This window comes from Vulpes lagopus, chromosome 4 (assembly GCF_018345385.1).
Source record: "Vulpes lagopus strain Blue_001 chromosome 4, ASM1834538v1, whole genome shotgun sequence".
Taxonomy (NCBI): Eukaryota; Metazoa; Chordata; class Mammalia; order Carnivora; family Canidae; genus Vulpes; species Vulpes lagopus.
Window position 1 is genome coordinate 134,424,332 of NC_054827.1, and position 21,498 is coordinate 134,445,829.

Genomic DNA, 21,498 nt, shown 5'->3' on the forward strand with positions numbered 1-21,498 from the left:
TCGCCCTCCTGCAGAGGTGCTAAATGTAACAAGCACTTGGGTGACAATACTGGAAACAAGGTGCCAATACCTCAAATGACTTCACTGTGGGTTAGGTAATATTTACACTTTGACCCGTTGGTGTTCATGAGGCATTCATTCCCTTACCTGGGCTGAAAAAGCAAGAATCCGAAGTTTACAAGTAAAACAGACACCATCGAAGTGTGGGCATGGATTTATTGCAGAGTCAATGTCTTTTGAGTAATGGTTATAAGATGTCCAAAATTCAACATTATTAAACATTCAGTAAAATATGTGGAAAAGAAGCCCTCAGATGTTAACTCCTCTAAGTTCTGGTACAACAGCTTGGGATAGAGCCTCCTGGGGGTTGGTTGTCTTGATTTGTGAGGAGAGCTGCTGTCCCCTGACACAGAGAACAGGAGAGTCCCAAATGCTGGCTGTTAGGTACTGGGGATGGCATGTTTGTCACCCCCTGGAAACGCCTGGGGAGACCTAGCACGACTTCCATTATGGAAATCCTTCCTTTCACCTCAGGCTGAAAGCGACACCTGCTGCCCAGAGAGTCACGGCAAGCCCCTGTGGACTAGAAGGGACTACGATGACCAAGGCCAGAGTGGTCCTGCTGTCAGAAAGGGACACGAAGTGCCCTCGGAGCTCCTCTCTCAGCCGACAGCCCATTCTGAGAGCACTTGTGGAGAGGCGTCACCCGGGGGCCAGAGGAGGCCACGCCAGCCAGGAGTGGCTGCTTGTTGAAGGCACAGGGTTCTGGTCATCCAGAAGGATGAGAAGGGGGTCACTGTTGGGAGTTACATCCAAAACCCATTTCCTAGCTCTGAAAAACGGCGCTCAGCTGCCATATGTCTGATCGCGATTTGAGGCTGATCACATTTTTTTTGAAAGTCCCAGAATCTCTGGCACCCGTTGACAATCCTGATGCACCCGCTACTTCTGCAAGGGAACGCGACTCCCAGGGGTGGCCACTCAGAGGGGCACGGCCGCCCTGCATCACACAGCAGCAAAAATAAATACACGGCTGTAGCGTGGCGATGAAAACCCACAGGGAGATCAACGTCTGAGTCTGTGAATGCAGGGGGCTCGCTAGCAGCTCTGGGTTTGAGCCTAAAAACTGGTGATTGACCCGTGGAACGTTTATCTACAATGACTCTGACTGATCTTTAAGGACTAAGTAAAAAAATGAAAACTATTCTTTTTAAAAGACAAACTTCATTAAATACCCAGAAGAGAGAGAAATTCAAGATGTCCTATTGGTTATCTGGGGCTTCTGGAACGAGAACAGACGGGGGCTGGCTGCAACCCCTGCCGGTGACCCGCAGGGTGCAGGCCCACAAACCGTGTGGCAGGGCGAGGGACCCACACTGGGGCCAGCGGGCTCCTCTCCAGCCCTTCCGCCTCTCGGATCCACAGGACTAAGCGTCCTCTGCAAACACAGCGATACTGAAAAAGGAAACACCGGGGAAACATGAAGTGCATTTATTCATGTCCATGCCACCTACACCTACTGGGTACAGTAATCAGGACTGGAGAAGGGACAAATTGCAGCCTAAACAAAAACACTGGGACCTGGTCAGGCCCTGCGACTTGCAAGTTCTAGTCCGTGCCAGCGTGCAGGCTGGCAAGCCAGTGTCCTCCCTGAGAAGCACGCATCATGCCTTGTTCCTCCCTCCGGCATCTTCTGTCCCTCTCAGCTAAGGCCTGGCCAGTGCTGGGATGGGGCCCCGGTGTCTCCTCCGGAGCCGTGCTCCGGCGAGGAGCTGTCTCTCGCGCGGTCAGTCGCCCGCGGGCCCGGGCCCCGTGAGGTCAGGCTCCAGCCCGCGCGGCTCCGCCGTCACCTGCCGCCGAAGCTCCTCCACCGTCTGCAGCAGGGCCGACCTCTCCAGCTCCAAGGCAAGGGCGGCCTGCTTCAACTTGCTTTCGCTGGTCAGAAGCTTCTCAACGGTGGCCTCCAGGCTTTGGATCCTACCGTTGGCCACCTGGAGAATAAGGGAAGAGAGTGTGAACTGCGCAGCGGGAACCCGGGGAGGCGGGGGGGCTGCTGCACATGCCACCGTCCAGCCCTGGAGACGCTGTGGAGCCCGATTTTGGCAGAGACGAGTCTATCATCAGTTCTGGCCACACAGGACGACTCCACTTCCCAGGTTCCCCCGTGGGAAGGCCGGGCCGGTCTGAGAGCCTCTGGCATTTTCCTTCCCTGCTGTGGCTACTCTGAGATGGTGGCTTCAGGGGGCACAGGGAGCCGATCCCCGTCACCGACGACACCAGAGAGGACAGCTCTGATATGGGCCAAGGATGCTTCACGAACAAGAGCTGGAGCGTCGGGGAACAAGCGACTCCCGCTGCTCCACGCCACCCAGACCTGGAGCTTTATTTACGACCGCAGCATCGCCCGGCCTAGTTGCACAGACACCCACACGCGTATGTGCAGACGCGCTTCAGACCGACAGGCAAATGGTTCCCAAGGGAAGGCCCCGGCGGCGCCCGCCGTCTCGTGCACACGTCCTCTCCTCTCTCCTTAGGTGCAGAGAGGGCCACGTCAAGGGCACGGGCATCGCCCCGGCAGCACAGGTGGCCGAGCATCTGTGAAGGGGGCCACCCCCCCCCCCCCCGCCCAGTGTGCCTCCTCGGGCCCTGGCACCCGATGTCAGGTGGACAGAACTTCCTTCCAAGGTGCTTCTGTCTAGCAACTGGCCCTCACCCTCCTCATCTACCCGGGCCGGCCTCCGGGCAGCCGGTGGGCTCTAGTGAGGCTGAGGGGCCTCCTGAGAAGGCCGCAGGGAGTCCGGCCTGTCCCCGAGGTCTTCCTGGCCCATCCCTCGGCTCATGCTGCTTGGCGCCGCGCTCAGGTGGCAGCCCAGCAAGCCGCTGCTCCATCTCGCCAATCCGGTCCAGCTCTCTACATGTTCCCCTTTATTTGGGGGCAGAGAAAATGGGATTTTTTTTTCTCTCCTTTACAAAACAAGGGAAGCAGGTTTTTGAACGAGACAACACTTGTGCCAGACAGACAACTCACGACTCGGAGTCTAGCTCTGGCTGCGCTGCTCAACGCTCAAAATAGAAGGAAGAAAAGGACTGAGATCCTAAGGGTGTCTGCTTTCCGGGCAGGGGTGGTCACGCTGAGGTGCGCACCTGCAAGCGCTCCTACCCACGGGCGAGCTCTGGGACACCCCCACACCCAAAGGACCGTTCGTTCTCGAGGCCCGTGGAACTCCCTTGTGCCACACAGCTTAGTGGTGAGCGGTGCTGCACGGTCCTTTACGATTCTGCGTGAACGTCACTCTCAATGAGCCTGAAGCTCTTTCATGGAAAAAAGCACGTCTCATCCTGTGCGTGGGTCTGGCCTCCCACGGCACCTAGTTCACTGGCACTCGATGACTCACAGTGCTTCTTATAAAAAAAAAATGTACGTCCTTTATCATTTGGCACGTCTGGTAGGTCCACGCAAGCGTCTTCTATGTGCTGCTGGACAAGACAGGTGGAACACTGCTCTCTGGCTGCTACGTAACACTGTGTGTTCAACGAGAAGATAACGTGGGCCCTTGGTATGTCTGACAACTCATGTGAACAGAACAAAGCTAGAAAACAGGTCAATTTTGATACTTTGGGAAAAACCCAAGATCTCTGGTTGGAAACTATTATATTTAACACCCATCCTTGGACTCTGAAAACTGTTAAAAAAAGGAAAAAGGCAAGGAGGTGTGAGTCTCACAGAACATATATAGTCTGGCTGCAAGACAGGAGCCCACGTGACTCCTGGAGGGTAACTGGGGAACGACCCTCAGGCACCCACAACTGACACAGTGGAACCCCTGTCCCAACTCTGTCCCAACTCTCGGCCAGCAGCAGGGTCTTCTGAATCTCCGTGACCCCGGCCTCGGCAAGGCAAGGGCTCCACATACTGGTGGGCCGGCACAGCTGCAGTCTTGAATGGCACCCCCAGAAGTGCACAGCCGCTTGGTGAAAGAGAGACCATTGCCAGGAGGATGTCTGTCATGACCGGTTACTGGCTGGTGCCTTTCTTGAACGGAGGGAGCCGAGCAACTCTGCAAGGCTTCCTCTCCTCACGAAAGGGGTATGCTATCACAGAAGCCACGTGAAGCTATGTGCACCCTTTACCACAAAAGGGTCACATGGGCATCAGCCCAGTAAACTGAACCTTTTATTTCCATACTATCTTCATGAGCCAAATGCTTCAAATGCAAGTCTGAGCTTTGTCAGAAATGCTCCTATCAGGTTCTATTTCAGAGACCTACTGTTTGGAAGCCACTTAAAACCACCACCTCTGCTACAGACCGTTAAAGACCAGATAAGGCTCTATGTCCTGGTGAGCCTCCCCTTTGGGGGACAGCTGAGACACCCTGGAGACACTGTTGTACACAAGCATATTTTCAGGTGGGACATCTCAGTCTTAGGGGGAAAAAAGCTAAAATTCAGAATGTGCTTGGTAGTTAGGACTGGTCAGGGAAAGCATTTTTCTTTGTTCCTCTACAGTAAATAGCCACTAGGTCTCCTGGGATAAATCCCTGCTGGGAGGAATGCATTTTGGACAAGGGTTGATTTATTAAGCTCTCAAACGCTGGCCTTTCTCGTATCACTGCCAAGCTTGTGTCTGCAAAGCGGCAACTTTCTATGGAGAAAAATAAGAGGCTTAGGTCAGGCTAGAAAGCTTATTCTAAGGACAGCCCAGGAACACCATAAAATACGGACTTTGGGGACAAATATGTATTTGTCCTCGCAGCAACTCAAAAATTTAAATCCCCCCGAAACAATCCCTTAACATTAACAGCATTCCCACCCACTTACGGCATTTGAAAAAGCAGACTATATATTACTTTATCCTATTTGATTGGTGAAGGAGCTGTGCTAAGCAGTGAGGGATTCTGTGTCATGCAGGGGAGGGAATGGGGATGGAGCAGGTCAGCAGTCTGCCCGCATGACAGTGGGGTAGTGACAACCCTAGGTCTGGCAAGAGCTGGGTGTCTGGACTACATGCCCAGGCTCTCCCCAACTCACCGTTCCGTATGCATGGCCTGTTTGCCTTCCTACCAGATGTCCTCATGCACATTTATCCATGTTAAAACGGAAGCTGCTAGAGGGGAGAACTATGTCCCTCTTAATCAAACTTTCCTATTTGCAGTAAGGACTCACACATCATGACCATAGGCTCTGGCTTATTTTGTTAGGTAGAGCTCTGTGGGACTCCCCTCTCCAAACCCTCCTCCAGGGACCTAGCTGGTTTCGCTCACAGTAGCCCAAGCCTTTGATTCTCTGGTTATTACTCAAAGCACAATTGCTGGCGTTCAGCGAACAGTCCCCTCAGCATCCTGGACCCCCAGTTCCCCGCTGGGCTTCTCTCCTAAAAAGGGTTAAAGTGCAGGGTCAGCCGCTCAGAAAGTTCCAGGACTGTCTGACCTCAGCGGAGGATAATCTGAATGCTCCCTAATAAAAAGGACCAATTCTCCTGGGATACCTTTGATCCCAACTATAAACAGACCGGTTGGGGGGCCGAGGGGGAGAGAGGTCCCGCGGTCATGGGAAAGCCCAGGCCGCTGGTGCTCCGGTGCGCTAATGATCTCCCACGAGCAGCGGGTGCAGGAAGCAAGCTTCATAAATATGCTCTACCTGCAGTTGTTCAAGCAGGTCAAGGTTCTGTTTGCGCAAGCTGCTGTTGGTCTTCTCCAACTTGTCCATTCTTTGGTTGTCACTGAGAGGAGAGGAATCGATAAGTTCTTCTTGAAGCACGTGGTACTCCACTTCATAGGCTTGTAACTGTTTCGAGATATCCATCTCAAATACCTGTTATATACAGAAAAGTCGTCAGGCCCTGGAAATGAGAAAAAACACACAGCCGCGTGCGCGGCCACGGCAACGAGCATCCATCACGCACCTACGCCATGCCCCATGCCGTCGGTGATGGATAAGGAAAACTCGCATTGAAAAGGGAACAATTCTAATCGGGAAGAAAGGACAAAGGAGGCATTGAGAAATAAACGTAAGGTAGCAATGGGTCTGGGTCTCTGATACTCATTTTTCCAAAAGCCAGAGAACCTTACTTTTTCAAAAGCTTTTTATAAAAATCTATTTTTCTTATTTCAGTGCCAATTTCCTTTTTCTCCGGAAATTCTATTATGTTAGACACATCAGCCACAGGTCAAGGGGTGGGGGGTGGGGGGACAAAACAAAACAAAAGAACCATAGCTCCATTTGCCCAGTCACCGAGTCAAAGTTTAATTATAGTTCAGTTGGGTTTTTAGAGTTACAAGAACAGCTAAGTAATGGAACTGTTTACTAAAAAACCCTCCTTTGCACATAAGATATGCAGAAATGAGCCAAAACCCAAATGTCGCCTACACCGATGAGTGAACACGAAACAATGCCTTCCTGCCCATAATAGTAACAGTGATCAAAAAACCACCCGTGTGAAAAACAGCCCCAAAGTGCACAAGTGAGTTCTTGGTGTTTGTACTTTCTCTGAGTGAGCTGGATGGAAGCGGTGCTGAAGAGGAGGTCAGGAGTGGCCACTGCCTCCCCCACAGGCTGTCTCTGTGGGATCACCCCACAGGCCGTGGCTCAGCACAGGAGCAAAGTCCCAGAGCGGCTCTGTGTGCGGGCCTGAGCATTCGGTCATGCTGGCACCACACACCCAAGGCCAGCATCTCAGGACACACATGGAGAGGATGCAGTTGGACCTTACGAGAGCACAAAGGAACTCTTCACTGCCTCTCGTGAAAAACGAACTCCCAACACAGTGAAAATCAATGAAAAACTCATTTTTCCCCAATGGCGCCCCATAATCACTCAAACATGGATGAACCCTATCTTCCCTGAAATCGATATTCAAGAACCACGTTTACTTTCTCACCATTCCCAACAATCTTCTCTGCCTTCAGATTAACTTTTCAGCTTCCTGCTTTTCAACTGAATTCAATGGACAAGACCAATTAGGCACAAAGGTCATTCTATGCCGAAAAGCAAATACGCATTGTCCTCGTGGTGTGCGTGCGTGTGAAAGCTTGCCGTATGCATGGGAATCTCTGCTGGCCCTCAGTGGCTGTGGGGTCAGCGGGGATTACCATCTCTGTATCACAGTCAAGCCAACTGACTCAGGCCTCAAATCAGGGCTCCACTGGCCATGCCCTGAATGACTTTGAGCAAATTACTTGACTTCTCCCGGCCTCGGTTCCTGGCCCCCGACAGGGGGTGAGAGCACCCAGCTCCCAGCATCACCGTGGGCATTACTTGTGGAAGTTCCCAGCACACACCTGGCAAGGTGAATAGGTGCTCACTTAGCTAAGGAAGCCGCTTCCACGCGCTTGTCATGAAACCCTCACATGCAACTTTGTGCTTCAGCAAAATTACAAAGGATGCCACATCACGGAACCTCTGAATAGCTCAAACACAGTGAAAACCACAAACATTAAAACCGAGATTGCCGTGGCGCTGGTGTACAATTATAAATACGAGGCCCAACAGATGTCATGCAGTTGCTTTTTTCTTCCACAGAGATTTGTTTTTAAATGAGCTACTAATCTGGAAATTGTGGGAACAAAACCTGTGGCCTTTAATAGATTGATGACCTGCTAAGGTGAATGGCTCTCAGCTGTGCCCAAAGCCGCAGGCGCTCTCAGGACTCCCATCCATTCCCAGGAACCATCCTGGGTCATGATCATCGCTGAAAAATTGCATCGTTATCTCCTGGCTCCTGAAACACCGAGAGCCCTTGATTTTGCAGTTGTGCCCTAGAACTGATCCCATAGCATGGCTGTACGTGGCTGGTGGAGAAAGAAGGGCCCAGGTCCTCAAATGATGCTTTTCCGAGTTGCTATCTATGCTTCCTGACCAGAATGACAAATGGCTTCATTATTCTATCTACTTGACGTGCCGTAACCATGTTAATCCATTCATCATGTGCTAGATGTCTGGTTAACTTGCAAAGTACCTAACTCTATACATCCTCGTACATATGGCTTTTCCCATATTTTGGATTATTTCCTAAGGATACATTCCAAGAAATGGGATCACCGAGTCAAAGGGTATGAATATTTTACTGGCTTGTGATACACATCGCCAAACTGCTTCCCAAATGGGAATAATCAACGCACAATGCCATTAACAACAACATACCGACGTGCCAGGGATAGTATATATACCCTTGGCACTGGGTACTGGCCTCAATACTTTTCATTTTGTTAATCAAGTTTGTAGTGCATTATATGTCATTCAAATTATGCATGAAGTGAAGTATTTTCCCAGATATTTGTTTACGAGATGGAGCTCCTCTTTAGTGAATTGTTTATGTTCTTGGCTCATTTGCTATTGGGAGACCCAGAGTTCCTCTTTGCAGTCAGTCGTGGACACTCTGTATAATGGAACCATTAACCCTGACGTCTGCAGAACTGGCCACATACTTTCCACCTTCCCAGCCTCCAGGCCCTTCCCCGACCAGTCCGTCCGTCTCAGCGGTGGACCAAGGGCTGGATAGCGGAGCAGTGTGTCCGGGTGTCAGCAACCAGGGCTACAGGGCCTGTAGTGAATTTAAAAATAAGAAACCTAACTAAAAACTGGTCTGTTTTTTATTATCACCACATGCAAGCAATTCTAAACAATACCAGTGGTAAAATATTCCTCCTCAGTGTACCCCACCCTTTTGGTATGGCACTGATTGCCCTTTGAAACAAGTACTTGTTTTCTTTTTTTTTTTCTTTTTTGAAATATTTTATTTATATATTCATGAGAGACACAGGGAGAGAGAGAGTGCGGCAGAGACACAGGCAGAGGGAGAAGCAGGCTCCACGCAGGGAGCCCAACGTGGGACTCGATCCTGGGTCTCCAGGATCAGGCCCTGGACTGAAGGCAGCGCTAAACCGCTGAGCCACCAGGGCTACCCAAGTCCTTGTTTTCAACAGTGCAGACTGCCCAAGTGGTGAGGGCTCCTCCCCGTGCAGAAGAGGCCGTCTCAATGCTGGGATTTGGATGAGTGTCTTCTGAACAAAGGAACCTTGTTAAGATTCTGGTTTCTAGCCTACAAGCTCAACTAGAACAGGGAATTGTCTAGTGTGTTTTCAATGAAGCTGCCCATAGCAGAGCTTTTCAAATGTTCCAGTGTGTGTGAATCCCCAGGGGATCTTGTTAAAATGCAGATTCTGACTCAGCAGGTCTGGGGTGAGGCCCCAGATTCCGCATTTCTGACAAGTTCCTACAGGATACCAGGACAGGTGCGGGTCTGGGGCCACACTGCGAACGCAGCCCCAAGGACACTGAAAGCAGGCTCTTTGCTCTGTCTCCTGAAGTCCCCCTCCAACTCTGGCCTTCTTCCTCACACTGAACTGAGAGGCAGAGGCAGACAGCACTCACCGTGACAAGCATACAAACCTGACCTCCTTCTCTTCATTTCTGTTTATTCCCAGGGCTTCCCCCTTCTTGGGGCAGAGGACTTTTATGGCTCATATTCAACTAACAGTTAAGTCAAACTGAGGAACTGCCACAGAGATTTCAGAGGCCCTTCTCCTCCTGCCCTGGCCTCTTGTCAACTCTGGACCTGCCCTGCTGTGGCTGGCTGCTCCCAGGCTGCCCACGCCGAGCCAAAGCCACAGAGCCCTGTCCTTAGCTACCTTCTCTCCCACCCTGGACACAGGCTGTGTCCCCGCTGCTCGAGCGGAAGGCACCCAATGAAATGGAGCCAGAGCTATCAAGAGGACCGTCCAGACTCTGCCCATTCATATACATGACCTGTCGCGTGCAGTGAATGCATCTGTCACCTTCACCCTGTGGGCCCCCGAGATTTGAGCCTGAGGGCCCTCTACGGCTGCCGAGGCATTGCAGCGGCCCTCAGGCCTCATCTCTGAGTAGGACTTGGAAATGAGAGCACCCTCTAAGTAGGTGGGAGAGGGGCAGTGAGCCTGACAGACGTCAAGTTCCAGATGGGAAGCATGGGAGGGGGAGGGCAGAGAGCTGCCTGGCATCCTAAGGGCTGCCCATCAAGACTTTTGGCAGGATGAAAACCTGGGCTCCAAAATGTAGATTTTGAATTCCCTACACAGCTGCTCCCAATCCACAACCACCCTTCCCTTCATAGCTCAACGCTCAACGCAGAGGCATCTAGAATTTCTCTCTATTCTCACTCCTGTGCCTGTGATCAGAAATCAGCAGAGTACTGCTTGTGGACTCAACCTGTCCCACTGTATGTGTTTTAAATACAGTTTTATTGCAGCACAGTCGCTTCATTCATGTACATTATTATCTGGTTGCCTTTGTGCTGCAAAGGCAGAGTGGAGTGACTGCCACAGAGCCCTTCTGGCCCACCGAGCCTGAGACTTCCTACCTGGCCCACTGAAGAAAACGTGTGCTGACCCCTGTTCTTAGCTCATTCTTTGGACTCCGCTGAATCCAACCCTCTCAATTCCCAATCAGCAGTGCACACTCCACCAGCCTGGCTCCCATATGCCCTTGCACAAGCACCACTGTGGCTCCTACCACACTTGTAATTACTGGATTACATGCTCGTTTTCTGCACAGGATGCGCTCTGGTGTCAGAGACACATTACATTCTTGGCTCTGCCACTGTAAACAGGGTGTTGGGCAGGATACTCTCCCCATGACCAGGTTCCCCACCTATAAAAAATGGGGATTATAATACACATCCAGGGTTGTCAAGGAGTCAATGGAATAAAGGATGCCAAGTTTGACAGTTGCCTGAAACAAATCAGTATACACACACACACACACACACAACTGTTCTTTCTCCATGCTGTGTCCATTTTCTATTCTTCCAACATTTAAAGAGAACCTGGTAAGTTCTCTTTACAGAAAAGGGAGGAGAAAATGAGATTCTTTTCTGGGGCTCAATATCCAGCAGGTAAACTGAATGTCAGCTGAGACTGCCTGCCTTAAAGCCAGGTCCCAGGGTCAAGGCACTCACTGGGCATGGACTTTAGGTAACCGAGGCTCTCTGTGTTTGCCCCAATGGCCATAAAATATAAGCATATACAATGAAAGCTCTGAAAAGGGATCAGTGCACATAAGTGCCAAACACTAAAGAATCAAAAGGGCAGAGGCTTCAGTATCAACATACAGGTAAAATACAGGAAAAACTGTAACTAAACGATACCCGGATGCCCTCGGCGGTGCCGAGTAGCTGCTAACTCACTCTGAGGCAAGAGAAGCCCTATCACCTCACTCAGCAGCAGGGTGGCTGCAGGCCAATGAGTCCATCTCTTTGCGCCCTACGCTCCTCCTGGGTTAAAACCACCTATCCTCTCAGGAATGCCATCGTGGTTAAATGACATCATGGGCACATGTGGAGTCACACAGAACCTGGCAGAAAGTAGGGCCTGAACAAGCCAAGGCGATTCACATTGAGAGAAACGTGCCAGGGAAGCAAAACGCAGAGAGCCTACCAATTAACTAAAAACGAAAGTGCAGAGTAAAAAAGAAGTGCCCTTTCTGAAGCACAGGGATAGGAAATGTGCGGAGACCCAGAGTCACACGGGCTCACACCTGCTTCTTTCTCTGTGCTCACCACCGAAGGAGGGGCAGCAAATGAAACCACAAACACTGAACCGGGGGCAGTCCGTTGGAATCATCCGATTTCTCAGGACTATCAAAATTCCTCAGAATAAGGATTTGTTTTAAAAACTAGCTTTGTTTCGCTACTTGTTTTTACCCAACTGCTCTATGTTTTCACTGTATTTGGAGCAGGTAAGGTGAATTAGAGGCTTAGGAGAGGCCTGATGCAGGCCCCAATGGAGAAACCCCTTCCAGAGCATTCTAAGCCACCCAGCCCCTGGACATTAACAGCCGTGTCCCACCCTTCACTAAATATCACAGTTCTTTAGAGTCAGCAAACGTTACTAGAAGTTTCTTCTTTGTACAGAGTCAAACTCTGCTCTCACTCTTAAATCAGACCATTGAACAACTGATCTAGTTGTAATTCTGGCTCAATTCACCCTTGCCCTTAACATTTCAGAGTAACGATTCTCCTGCCTACAGAAACCAGGGGTGCTAAAGCCACAGATGTGGAACTGAATCCTATTTTAAAAACCACATCACAGAACAAGCCTCTAGAATATATATTTTCCTATCACAATTTTGCAACCGAAGGGTCATTTTGAGAAATTCCAAATACTACCACGCAGCAGGAAAAAAAAAAAAAATCAAAGCACTGATACGAACTTACACCGAATAGCACATGTGTTTGAGAAGAATAACTAGGGGTGAAGCCTCTTAATTTTAAGAAACTTCTGATTACCTCTGTTGGTTATCACACCTGAACATGGCCACCAGTTTCCACATGGCACGGTCCCATCACATTGCCAACATGCACACGCTCAGACACGCACTTCATCCTAGAACACGTATTTGGCAACGTGCTTCCTACTTGCCGGGCGTCACTCAAGATGCTGCCCAGGATGCAAAATGGTAGGAAATAGGTCCCGATCAAAAGAAAATTAAGCTCTCCAAATCCAGGGTGGCATAAGCCTTCAGAAGGTCAGACTGAATCATACCTGACTGATGGTCTTTTCCATTTGTACCAAGCCCAGGTTGGGGAGGGTGTTTTTTATAAAGTCAACTATGGTCTCTAGGTTTTCATGTTGCAGAATCAAGGGCTTATGGCTTCCCAACAGACTTAATGCCACTTTAAACATGACCTCTGATCCCTGAAGAAAGATCATATCTGGGAAAACACAGAAATGCAGAAAGTTAAATCAGACCAGTTACTAATGAAATAACATTGCATTTTCTTGTCTACACATCAGCGCAGGATGGTGGGAAATGCAAGCCCAAATTGCAAACTTTATTTCCTTTTTAAGTGCCTGATATTTCAGGTAAGCTTGTCAAGACAATATTGCAAATAATAAAAGAAATACAAAAAAATTAAAAAATTAAAAAGAAATAAAAGAAATACAGATAAATGTACTGTTAAGATTTTGTCACAGGTTCAGAAAAATCTTTTCTATTATTGTTCTAAAAATATATTAAACTCAAACATGCCTCAGAAGCTTAAAAAAACTTTTTATTATGCTGTTTTTCTAGAAATGCTCTGGGATTTTGAAGGAGTTACTAAAACATATTTTTATGAGTCAAATTGAAAGATTTTTAGATATACAGCATCAGAAATTAAGATAAAGTAAAAAAAAAATTGCACCTTTTCCCTCTGTTTTGAAATAAGGAATTGAATTAAAAGATCTCTAAAATCTGCATATTGTCTGCAGAGCTACAGAAGTACATTATTAAATACTTCCGAGTATACTGGATTTTAGCCCAACAATACAGTAACAGACCCTTCAGAGAAATTCAAAGAACTGTGTCAGAGTTATCTTCTAGTTCTTGCCATAGATTTTTCTTTCCTTTTTTTTTTTTCTTTTAAAGATTTTATTTATTCGTGAGACACAGAGAGAGAGGCAGAGACACAGACAGAGGGAGAAGCAGGCCCTATGCAGGGAGCTGGATGTGGGACTCAATCCCAGGACTCTAGGATCTCGTTCTGAGCCAAAGGCAGACGCTCAACCACTGAACCATCCAGGCGTCCCTCCATAGATTTTTCTTAGAACAGCTGGCCAGTGGTAGCAACCCCTACACTGACTGTACACCACGAGAGGGAGGGCAAGTGGCCAGGCAATCGGGCGGGCAGCTGCCCGCCCCGCCCCCAGCTCCCCCACCCCACAGAGCTGAAGCCACCTGACAAAGAGTCCAATTGTTCCAGTGCCAGAGCACACCCCTAGCAACTAATTGTTTGATGACTAAATTCAGGCACATTACTTAACAACTGGAATTAAAAATACAAGAAAAAAAATATAATTCTAAAGATGAGAGCACACATCTAGTTAGAGACAACTGTCAACATGGGGGAGGGCTGCAGGATAACAGAGAGACTAAGAAGTCCTTTTCATCAAGTCCTGGAATGAGAGGAAGAGTCGCTTCCCTCCCCCACTCCGCCCAGCACTGTGCCCTTCTAGGTGGTTTAGTTTGAGGATGCATAAAAGCCATTAGGAAACAGAAAAGGCTGGAAGCTGCCGTGCATGTGGGGAAGGGGTCTGCATCGGAATGGTTTGTGGACAGAGCACAGGACAGACCCAGGCGCCAGGGTGGGTGCTCTGTGATCCTCCCAGGTTGGCCCTGGTGATGCTCTGTGATCCTCCCACGGCCTCAGCCACACCAGCAGCCTCGGTGCCAGGGTGGGTGCTCCCCATCTCTCTCTGCGAGCTCAGGGCCCCACGGTTGCCACAAGACAACACAAGTGCTCGCAGTTGGGAGGGCCCCACGAGGCTGGAAAGGCCCAAGGGTGGCCTCCCTCTCACGTGTGGCAGCAGAGGCTGGGAAGATAAATTAGAGAACTGGTCGTATCTTTGAAATCTGGGCTTCTTAGGGGCAGTGCTATGTTAATCAAGACAGCCCTATGTTAGAATATTCTTGTGAAATGTCTGCTTTCTGAAATACACCTCTGTAATTCATCACTACGGACAATAAAAAAGATCCCAAACAGTGCTATAACTAAGACGTGTTTTTAAAAAGAAGTATTTCCCCAAACAAGGCAAACTTGAAGCTTCTGTGGTTCAGACAGCAAAACTTCCTTTCAATAGATCAACACTCGTTGCTGAACAAATACTGATAGCATCTATCAGAATAAATACCAAGTTTTCTGTGCAAGGGTCCTGGGAGAGGACTGCACGCCAGACCACCTGCCATGGTGCAGTGTCTTCAGTCTCTGAGACTCATCCCTTACAATGGGGCAAAGCACCTCGACTAAGCCAATTAAGATAAAGAATGATTGGGGAGGTTTTACGAGCACAATCAAATATGCAATCCATATCAGCTATCTCTTAAGGCTGACAACAGGTCTTCCAAGTCTTATTCTGTTAGGTTCTTGGAGTCATTGTTGTTTGGTTTGGGGGAAGGGGGGGGGGCACAGAGGGAGAGAGAGAATCGTAATTAAGCAGGCTCCACACCCAGCATGGAGCCAGATGTGGGACTCAATCTCATGACCTTGAGATTATGACCTGAGCTGAAATCAAGATTCAGACATTTAACCAACTGAGCTGCCCAGGCACCCCAGGATCTTAGTTTTTATAACAAATCTACTTAGCAGAGTGCTGCCTAGCACTCTAAACTCAGACTTTTCTGGTCTGCACGAAGAAAACAAACAAAAAAAAAAGTTAGGAGAGGTGGGTTTTTTTTTTTTTTTTTTAAACCCTCTTTGAAAATATAGCCCTGGATATATTTGTCTCATCGGGCCTCTCTGTATTTAATGCTGTTCTTTCCTAACGCTGTGCCCAGTGGCTTAAGAGCACTCTTCTCCCTGCTGAGGCATGTCTCTCATTTAAGTCAGCAAGCATTCACTGGGCATCTAATACTTGCCAGGTTTTGTATCAAGCACCAGAGACCCAGCCATGAACAAAAGCATAAAGAGCAAACTTGCAGAGATGCTGAAAGCTGCTGGTGTGATGGAGTTATGCCCAGGGGTTATGAGAACAAAAGGGTCGGAAAACATTCTAAGGAAAGGTGGCTGCCAAATCCAATCTTGAAGAACCAACAGGCAAGGAGGGGTACCAGCTGGGTGGCTCAGTCCATTAAGCATCTGCCTTCAGCTCAGGTCACGATCCCAGGGTCCTGGGATCAGCCCAGCTTCGGGCCCCCTGCTCGGCGGGGAGCCTGCTTCTCTTTCCCCCTCTGCCTGCTGCTCCCCCTGCTTGTGCTTTGTCAAATAAATAAAATCTAAAAAAAGAAAAAGAAAAAGAAAAAGAAAAAGAAAAAGAAAAAGAAAAAGAAAAAGAAAAAGAAAAGAAAAGAAAAGAAAAGAAAAGAAAAGAAACCTGCTAGGTAAGAAGTCAGGAAGGAAGGAAGAGAAAAAGAAGGTGTAAATGCCCAGAGGTGTGAAAACAGCACAGCACAAATGGGAGCCTGAAGAGGGACCCTGTGGGGTACAGGGTGGGGCCAGGTCAAGGAGGGCTCTCCGTCCCAACACCAGCATTCTAACTCTACCCAGAGCACAGCAAGGGTCACCCAAGGCTTTCCGTTCCTTTTTTTCTGAGTGGGTCACCGCACTAGTAAGGAGATGATGTTAATGAGATCCAGTATGAGTATGATCCTTGCAAAGGCTATTTAGCTTCAGAGAAAAGCCACCACAGGTAAGATCACACTGACTCCCACCAGCAGACTCACAGGTATCGGCTGCCAGCTGCAAGATGCTCATCTAGCATGCCTGGAGGCGCAAGCCGGGTGCCATCCTTCTGAGGACAAGCTGGCCAGCTGTCCCCACTACTGAGGCTGGGGGAGCTCAGCCCCAGAAGCCTATCAGCCTGGGGAGGCCTCAAATAAGGAGCTCATCTGGGCAAACAAGGAAGGAATGTGCCTGAAGGGTTAAAGGGAGAACCCCGCCTTCCCTCCCCAGCCCCAAAGTCTGGCTTGGGGGTAGGGGCTTCTAATTTATCTGACTAGACTTCGGGCCATATCATTACCTTTTTCTCTCTCCCTCTGGAAATTCTAAAACTTAAATAATTTTTAAATAATAATAAAGAAAAATGTCACCTAGAAACACACTGCTCCCACCCAATTATTTTCATTTTTGTCCATTTTTCAATCCTTATACATTTACATTCTGGAAATTAAAAAACAACAACAACAACAAAAAACCTCCTTGGGAAAGTGAGTTTATTTCCTGCATCTGAAAATCACTGCACAAGAAAGTGAACTGCCAGAGCCACAGTGGCCCCGCAGAAGCCCTGCTCACCACCCTGCAGCCAACTTCCCTTCTCTCCGGTTTCAAGCTGCTCAGAGATGGGCGAAGGGTTTTATCAAGCAGGAAGGAAAGGGAACCTGAAATTCGGCTGACTCCACCACTTGTGCAGACTGTTCGCTGAGAATGATGCAAATAACTCCTTTCCTTTGAAGACACTTCAGCAGGCCTGTTACTGTGTTGACATGTATCGGAATTACTTGGAACGCCCCGTGACATAAAGGTGCAGTTTTCCTACAGGGGGAACCATCCATGCCAAACACATGGCCAGTGAAGCAAACCTATCCTGCATCTTCTGGTCCAGCCACCTTTGTCTTTGTCAAGGGCAACCCCTCTCCTCAACTCTCTTGTAGGAGGCGGGGTCCCCCAGGTGTGAGAGCCCCACCTTCCTACCAGAACCAGGTGGGAGGAAAAGGAAGGATGATTGCAGACCCACGGCAGAAAGACAGCGCAGATTTTCCAAAAACTCACTTCCCTGCCACTGTATCAGGTTCTCTGGGGGAGAACTTTCTTCCTGGCCATTTAAACCATCTTGTTTTTTTCTAAGTCTATTTTAGTCCTAAAGCCTCTCTGAATCCCTATGTTACAGGTGGCTTCTGTGTTTTTTGCCAAACCCTTCCTTTCTACACTCCCTCATCTACTTGGCAGCACAGCCTATAGCAAACATCAGGAGCCTCATACCACAGCCGCCTCCTCCATCAGGAGCAAGCCGGGTCCTATTTTTCAGATCTTTTCCCCCCAAAGGTAGGTGTGATCTGAAAGTGAACAGAGCAAGCATCTCTCCCAGGACCCCTCTAGGCCCGAGCTAGAAGCATACAGGAGGAGGCTATTTTACATTCTGTGACACCCAATCAGAAGGGCTGACATTCAGGAAGTGTGATCATCACGTGAAGGTTAAGGCACACGCATCACTGGCTGGCGTTCCTCCAAGGAGCATATACTTAATTCGAAGTAACCTGGTAATTAATATATGAGCTATGCCGTCCGCAAGCTGAGAATCCTGTACTTACCTATGAAATGGTGAACATCTGACAAAGGTCCATTTGTTTTGAAGGGTTTATTCAGGCCTAAAGGCTTACAATGAAATGGGCTTCAGGCCAAAATAGACGACTGTGTATGAATGGCAGGTTCGGGGATTTAAAACTAAGCTATCCACCATCACGGAGCTAAACACACACAGTTCGAGTCGCCAATGCTAAATACAGAAGTGGGTTTTTAAAAAACCTTTCTGTGGAGCCTACTAATAAAATGGTTTGGTTTTAAGTACTGATAGATGGACTAGATTGTGCAAAACAAAACAAAAACGAAAACCAACAGTTTTTGCAAAATGACATCACGCACAGTGCTGCCTTGAGTCCCACTTCCTGCCGAGGATCTGAGGAGCCTCAGCCAGCTGGACACGAACCCACTTAGTACAGCAGGGGTCTGTGGGACCTGGGAGTTAGAGACACTGGCATCTTTATGCATAATATAGAAGAGCCTCCGAGACTCACCACTGATTATGTAATAGAAGTATCCTGCTTTTGCCGGCTTTAGCTTCTAATTTATGAAGTCGTCAGGATGCGCTTTAGAGTTGCGAATATTCTCTACCGGGAGGGCTGGCATTTCCAAAGCAGAGTTTGTTGCTGGTGCCTCTTATGCCAGGAAAGGCTCTTTCCTGAGTTCTGTGGCCCTGGCGCCCCAGAGCTATCTGCAAGGCAGCAGCCCAAGGCTGGGGTGCTGGGCAGTGATCCCTTCATGCTGACCCACCCATGGGAGTCCCCTTTGTGGATTTTTTTCTCACAAATGCTGTAATTTGATGCTCGAACTATTTTCAAACCATTAACACCAACTCCTCCCCTCCCACTTCTTTCAATCATCACTCCTCTCTGCTACCCTGTCTGAAAAATACACTAAAAAATCAGGAGAAAAAGTAGACTAATGATTTTTTCATTTCCAGAGTAAGAAAAGTTAAAAAAAAAAAAAAAAAGACATTTGTGGCAAGAAAGACTTCAGCCTACAGCTAGAGATCTTATGATTTGGGTGACTCTTGTTAGTAAACTAAAGCAGACAATTTTCACACTTTTTTTTTTTGTTGTGACCTTTTAATTATCTTCTTTTTAATCTACGGTATAAAACCCTCATGGAATCTCACTAATGATTTATTAAAACCAGGAGACCTTTTTTTAGTATCTCTTTTTTTCCAATTATTTTTTTTTTCCCAATGATTTTTTTAAGGGACAGAAAGTAAGAATCATATGGGGAGGGAGTTATGCAAAAGGGGGTGGGGGTAGTGAATAGTTTAAGAATACAGACTCTTCTAGTAGAATACAGACTCTTCTAGTAAAGCCCAATGGAACATTCTTCAGAAGTTCTTGTGGATAGGAGTAAGAATAAGTCTAGCACGCTGGGGGAAAGATGAGGAAGACCAGCTCAGTCCCCACTTATGTTAAAAAGCAAATTTCAGGATTTCTAGATTTTGGATCTACAAAGCTATCTTTCCCAAGCATGCCAAAGGAATGCTCTCTCAATGGTTCTGGACACACCTGCTCCCTTTGAGATGTTCTCTAATTCTAGAAGCAAATCTGAGAAAAGTATGAGATCACAGATTTTTAAACTAAAAGGTGACTGGACATCAGTGACACCTTAAAAACACTCGATGTGTGATGATTATCAATTTCCTAAAAACCTCCGTAGTAAAAAAAAATTAAATTAAAAAGAATCTGAATTGTCAAAATGATTCTTTCACTCTGAAACAGGGAAAAACCCCTGCAGGAAGTGCCTGTGCTCACAGTGGTCACTTGGCTCCTGGAGGGCAAGCGATGTGCTTACCATGCAAACACCCGCTTAACTCTGACAATCTTGGCAAAAATTACATCAAGAAAGTAGGAGATGGTGTGACATGTGAACCGCCTATGGCCACAGTGGGGCACACAAGTGGAAGGGGCTGTGGAGTCTGGGAAGATGAGGCGGGGGAGAGTGGGGGGCCGTGAGGGTGGTCCAGTGAGTCATCAGCACAGAGGGGTCTATCAAGAGTGAGCTAGCAGAGGAAATGAAAAGCCAAGGGCAGAGGAAGAAGAGAAATGGGAAGAGGAGATATGAAGGGACTCGAGAAAGAACAGCAGCCCACAAGTCATCAGTTGAAAAGTTTTAAGGAGCCATCATCAATGAAGTCTCAGGTCAGAGAGGTTGAGGAAGACTATTCATGAGAGACACATGCCTGGAATACAGGCATAGGGCCCCCTGGCCAAGTCTTTGAAGATGTCTGCTCTGGGGACAGCCTGGTAGTGGGGGAAAAGGGTCTACACCCCACCAGATGGTGGCATCCAGGGAAGCCCAAAGAGCATCAGAGGTGAAGCTGGTCTTGAAGTTCACAAAACCCAGTGCTGACTAGATCCAGAATGTCAACCACCACCCTGTTCTTGTAGAAGATACAGGTATAAAAGGGGACTCACCACGGAATGAGAATAAATGTCCCCCCTACCCCACCCCCGACAGGAGGAAGCTGGTTCAGGCAAACCGATTTACACGCACTTACCAAAGACTCTGGCTACAAATCCCAATGGGAACTGTGAGGCAAACACGGTGAGAAACCAGGGGGCGGCATAGAGGCTGGGGCCGATCTCATGCTCCTCGAGGTGATTGTAGAGGTCTCTGTGGTAATCGTGGAGAAGCCTCGAGAGCTGGTACATCTGGATCTGGGGGGACATACAGACACACATGCACACACACACACGCAGGTGTCAGAATTAGATACCTGCTACATGTGTTCAGTTACTTACAGGCTGTGAGAGAAGAATTATTACAGTGTTGGATACTCTATTTGGACTATGATAACTGCTGATCTCAACTACTCACTTAGCCCATAAGCACTTCTCGGGTTCCTGGTGTCCAGGAGGCAGTGGTCAGACATAGCCGGGAACACTAATGTTGGGTCTTCTCCTACCATTTCCTTTCTTTCTACTGTCCCCTGTATTCCTTGGCTACTAGAATCTAAACATCTGTCTTGTGGGAACATTTCACAAATTCTCCTACAATATACATTCCTAGCAAAACTCACACCCCGGGGAATTCAAAATGTAAAGCCAGCCTCTCTGCTAAGAGCAAAGTGGGGGCATATGATGATTCTGTGGAAGGATTCTATGATACCTGTTCACTCAGCAAATTCACTCTAGACTCCTCAAGTCACTCCACAGGCAGGACAGGTGTCACTTCTGTAGGTTTATAACATATGAAATATACAGAACCTGGGCAAGTTAAAATAAGACAACTGTTTATCTCAAGATGGAGAAAATAACTTCCAAAGGGTCCCCTCTATAGACAGTGCTATGGTTCTGGCAGGAAGCCCATGATGGGTCCCACAGCTTACAGGGATCCTAGCGTCAGCCTGGGTTTCAGCAGTCTGGTGGCCTGAGCCCAAAGAAACCACCATCCAGAGAGGGTCAAAACCCCACTGAGACGCTTTGGGTTGGACACATACTGCCCCAACTTCCAAAAAAAAGAAAAAAGAAAAAAAGCTATTTCTAGGGACATAGACAACACAGCCCTTAAAGTACCAGCTATGGATTTTCTGGATTGCAAAAAATCTAGTCACCAAAACTAAAAGCCCAATGAGAGTCAGGTGTTTCAATACTAAATTAACTTGAACATGGCACTCTCCTAGATGGCAGGTGCACCTATATTAAAGCCAGTGGGGGAGAACACAGAAAGAACCTGACAGTATCTGTGGTGTTATGTGGGTCAAAATTTTTTAGTTAATGAAATCGCTTCTG

General features: G+C 48.2%; 1 protein-coding gene across 5 annotated transcripts in view; it reads right to left on the bottom strand.

Annotated features, from left to right (window-relative positions):
* Nucleotides 1-202: 202 nt before the first annotated feature.
* TBC1D1 (TBC1 domain family member 1) overlaps nucleotides 203-21,498 on the bottom strand; it is a 239,014-nt gene continuing 217,718 nt past the window's right edge. For all 5 annotated transcript variants that reach the window (XM_041753548.1, XM_041753547.1, XM_041753549.1 and 2 more), the window contains 4 exons: nucleotides 20,265-20,424; nucleotides 12,519-12,688; nucleotides 5,638-5,811; nucleotides 203-1,991 (listed from right to left, as the gene is read on the bottom strand). In XM_041753548.1, coding sequence (XP_041609482.1) covers nucleotides 1,788-1,991; nucleotides 5,638-5,811; nucleotides 12,519-12,688; nucleotides 20,265-20,424 — 708 coding nt within the window. In that variant the 3' untranslated portion in view covers nucleotides 203-1,787. The remainder of the gene's footprint in view (nucleotides 1,992-5,637; nucleotides 5,812-12,518; nucleotides 12,689-20,264; nucleotides 20,425-21,498) is intronic.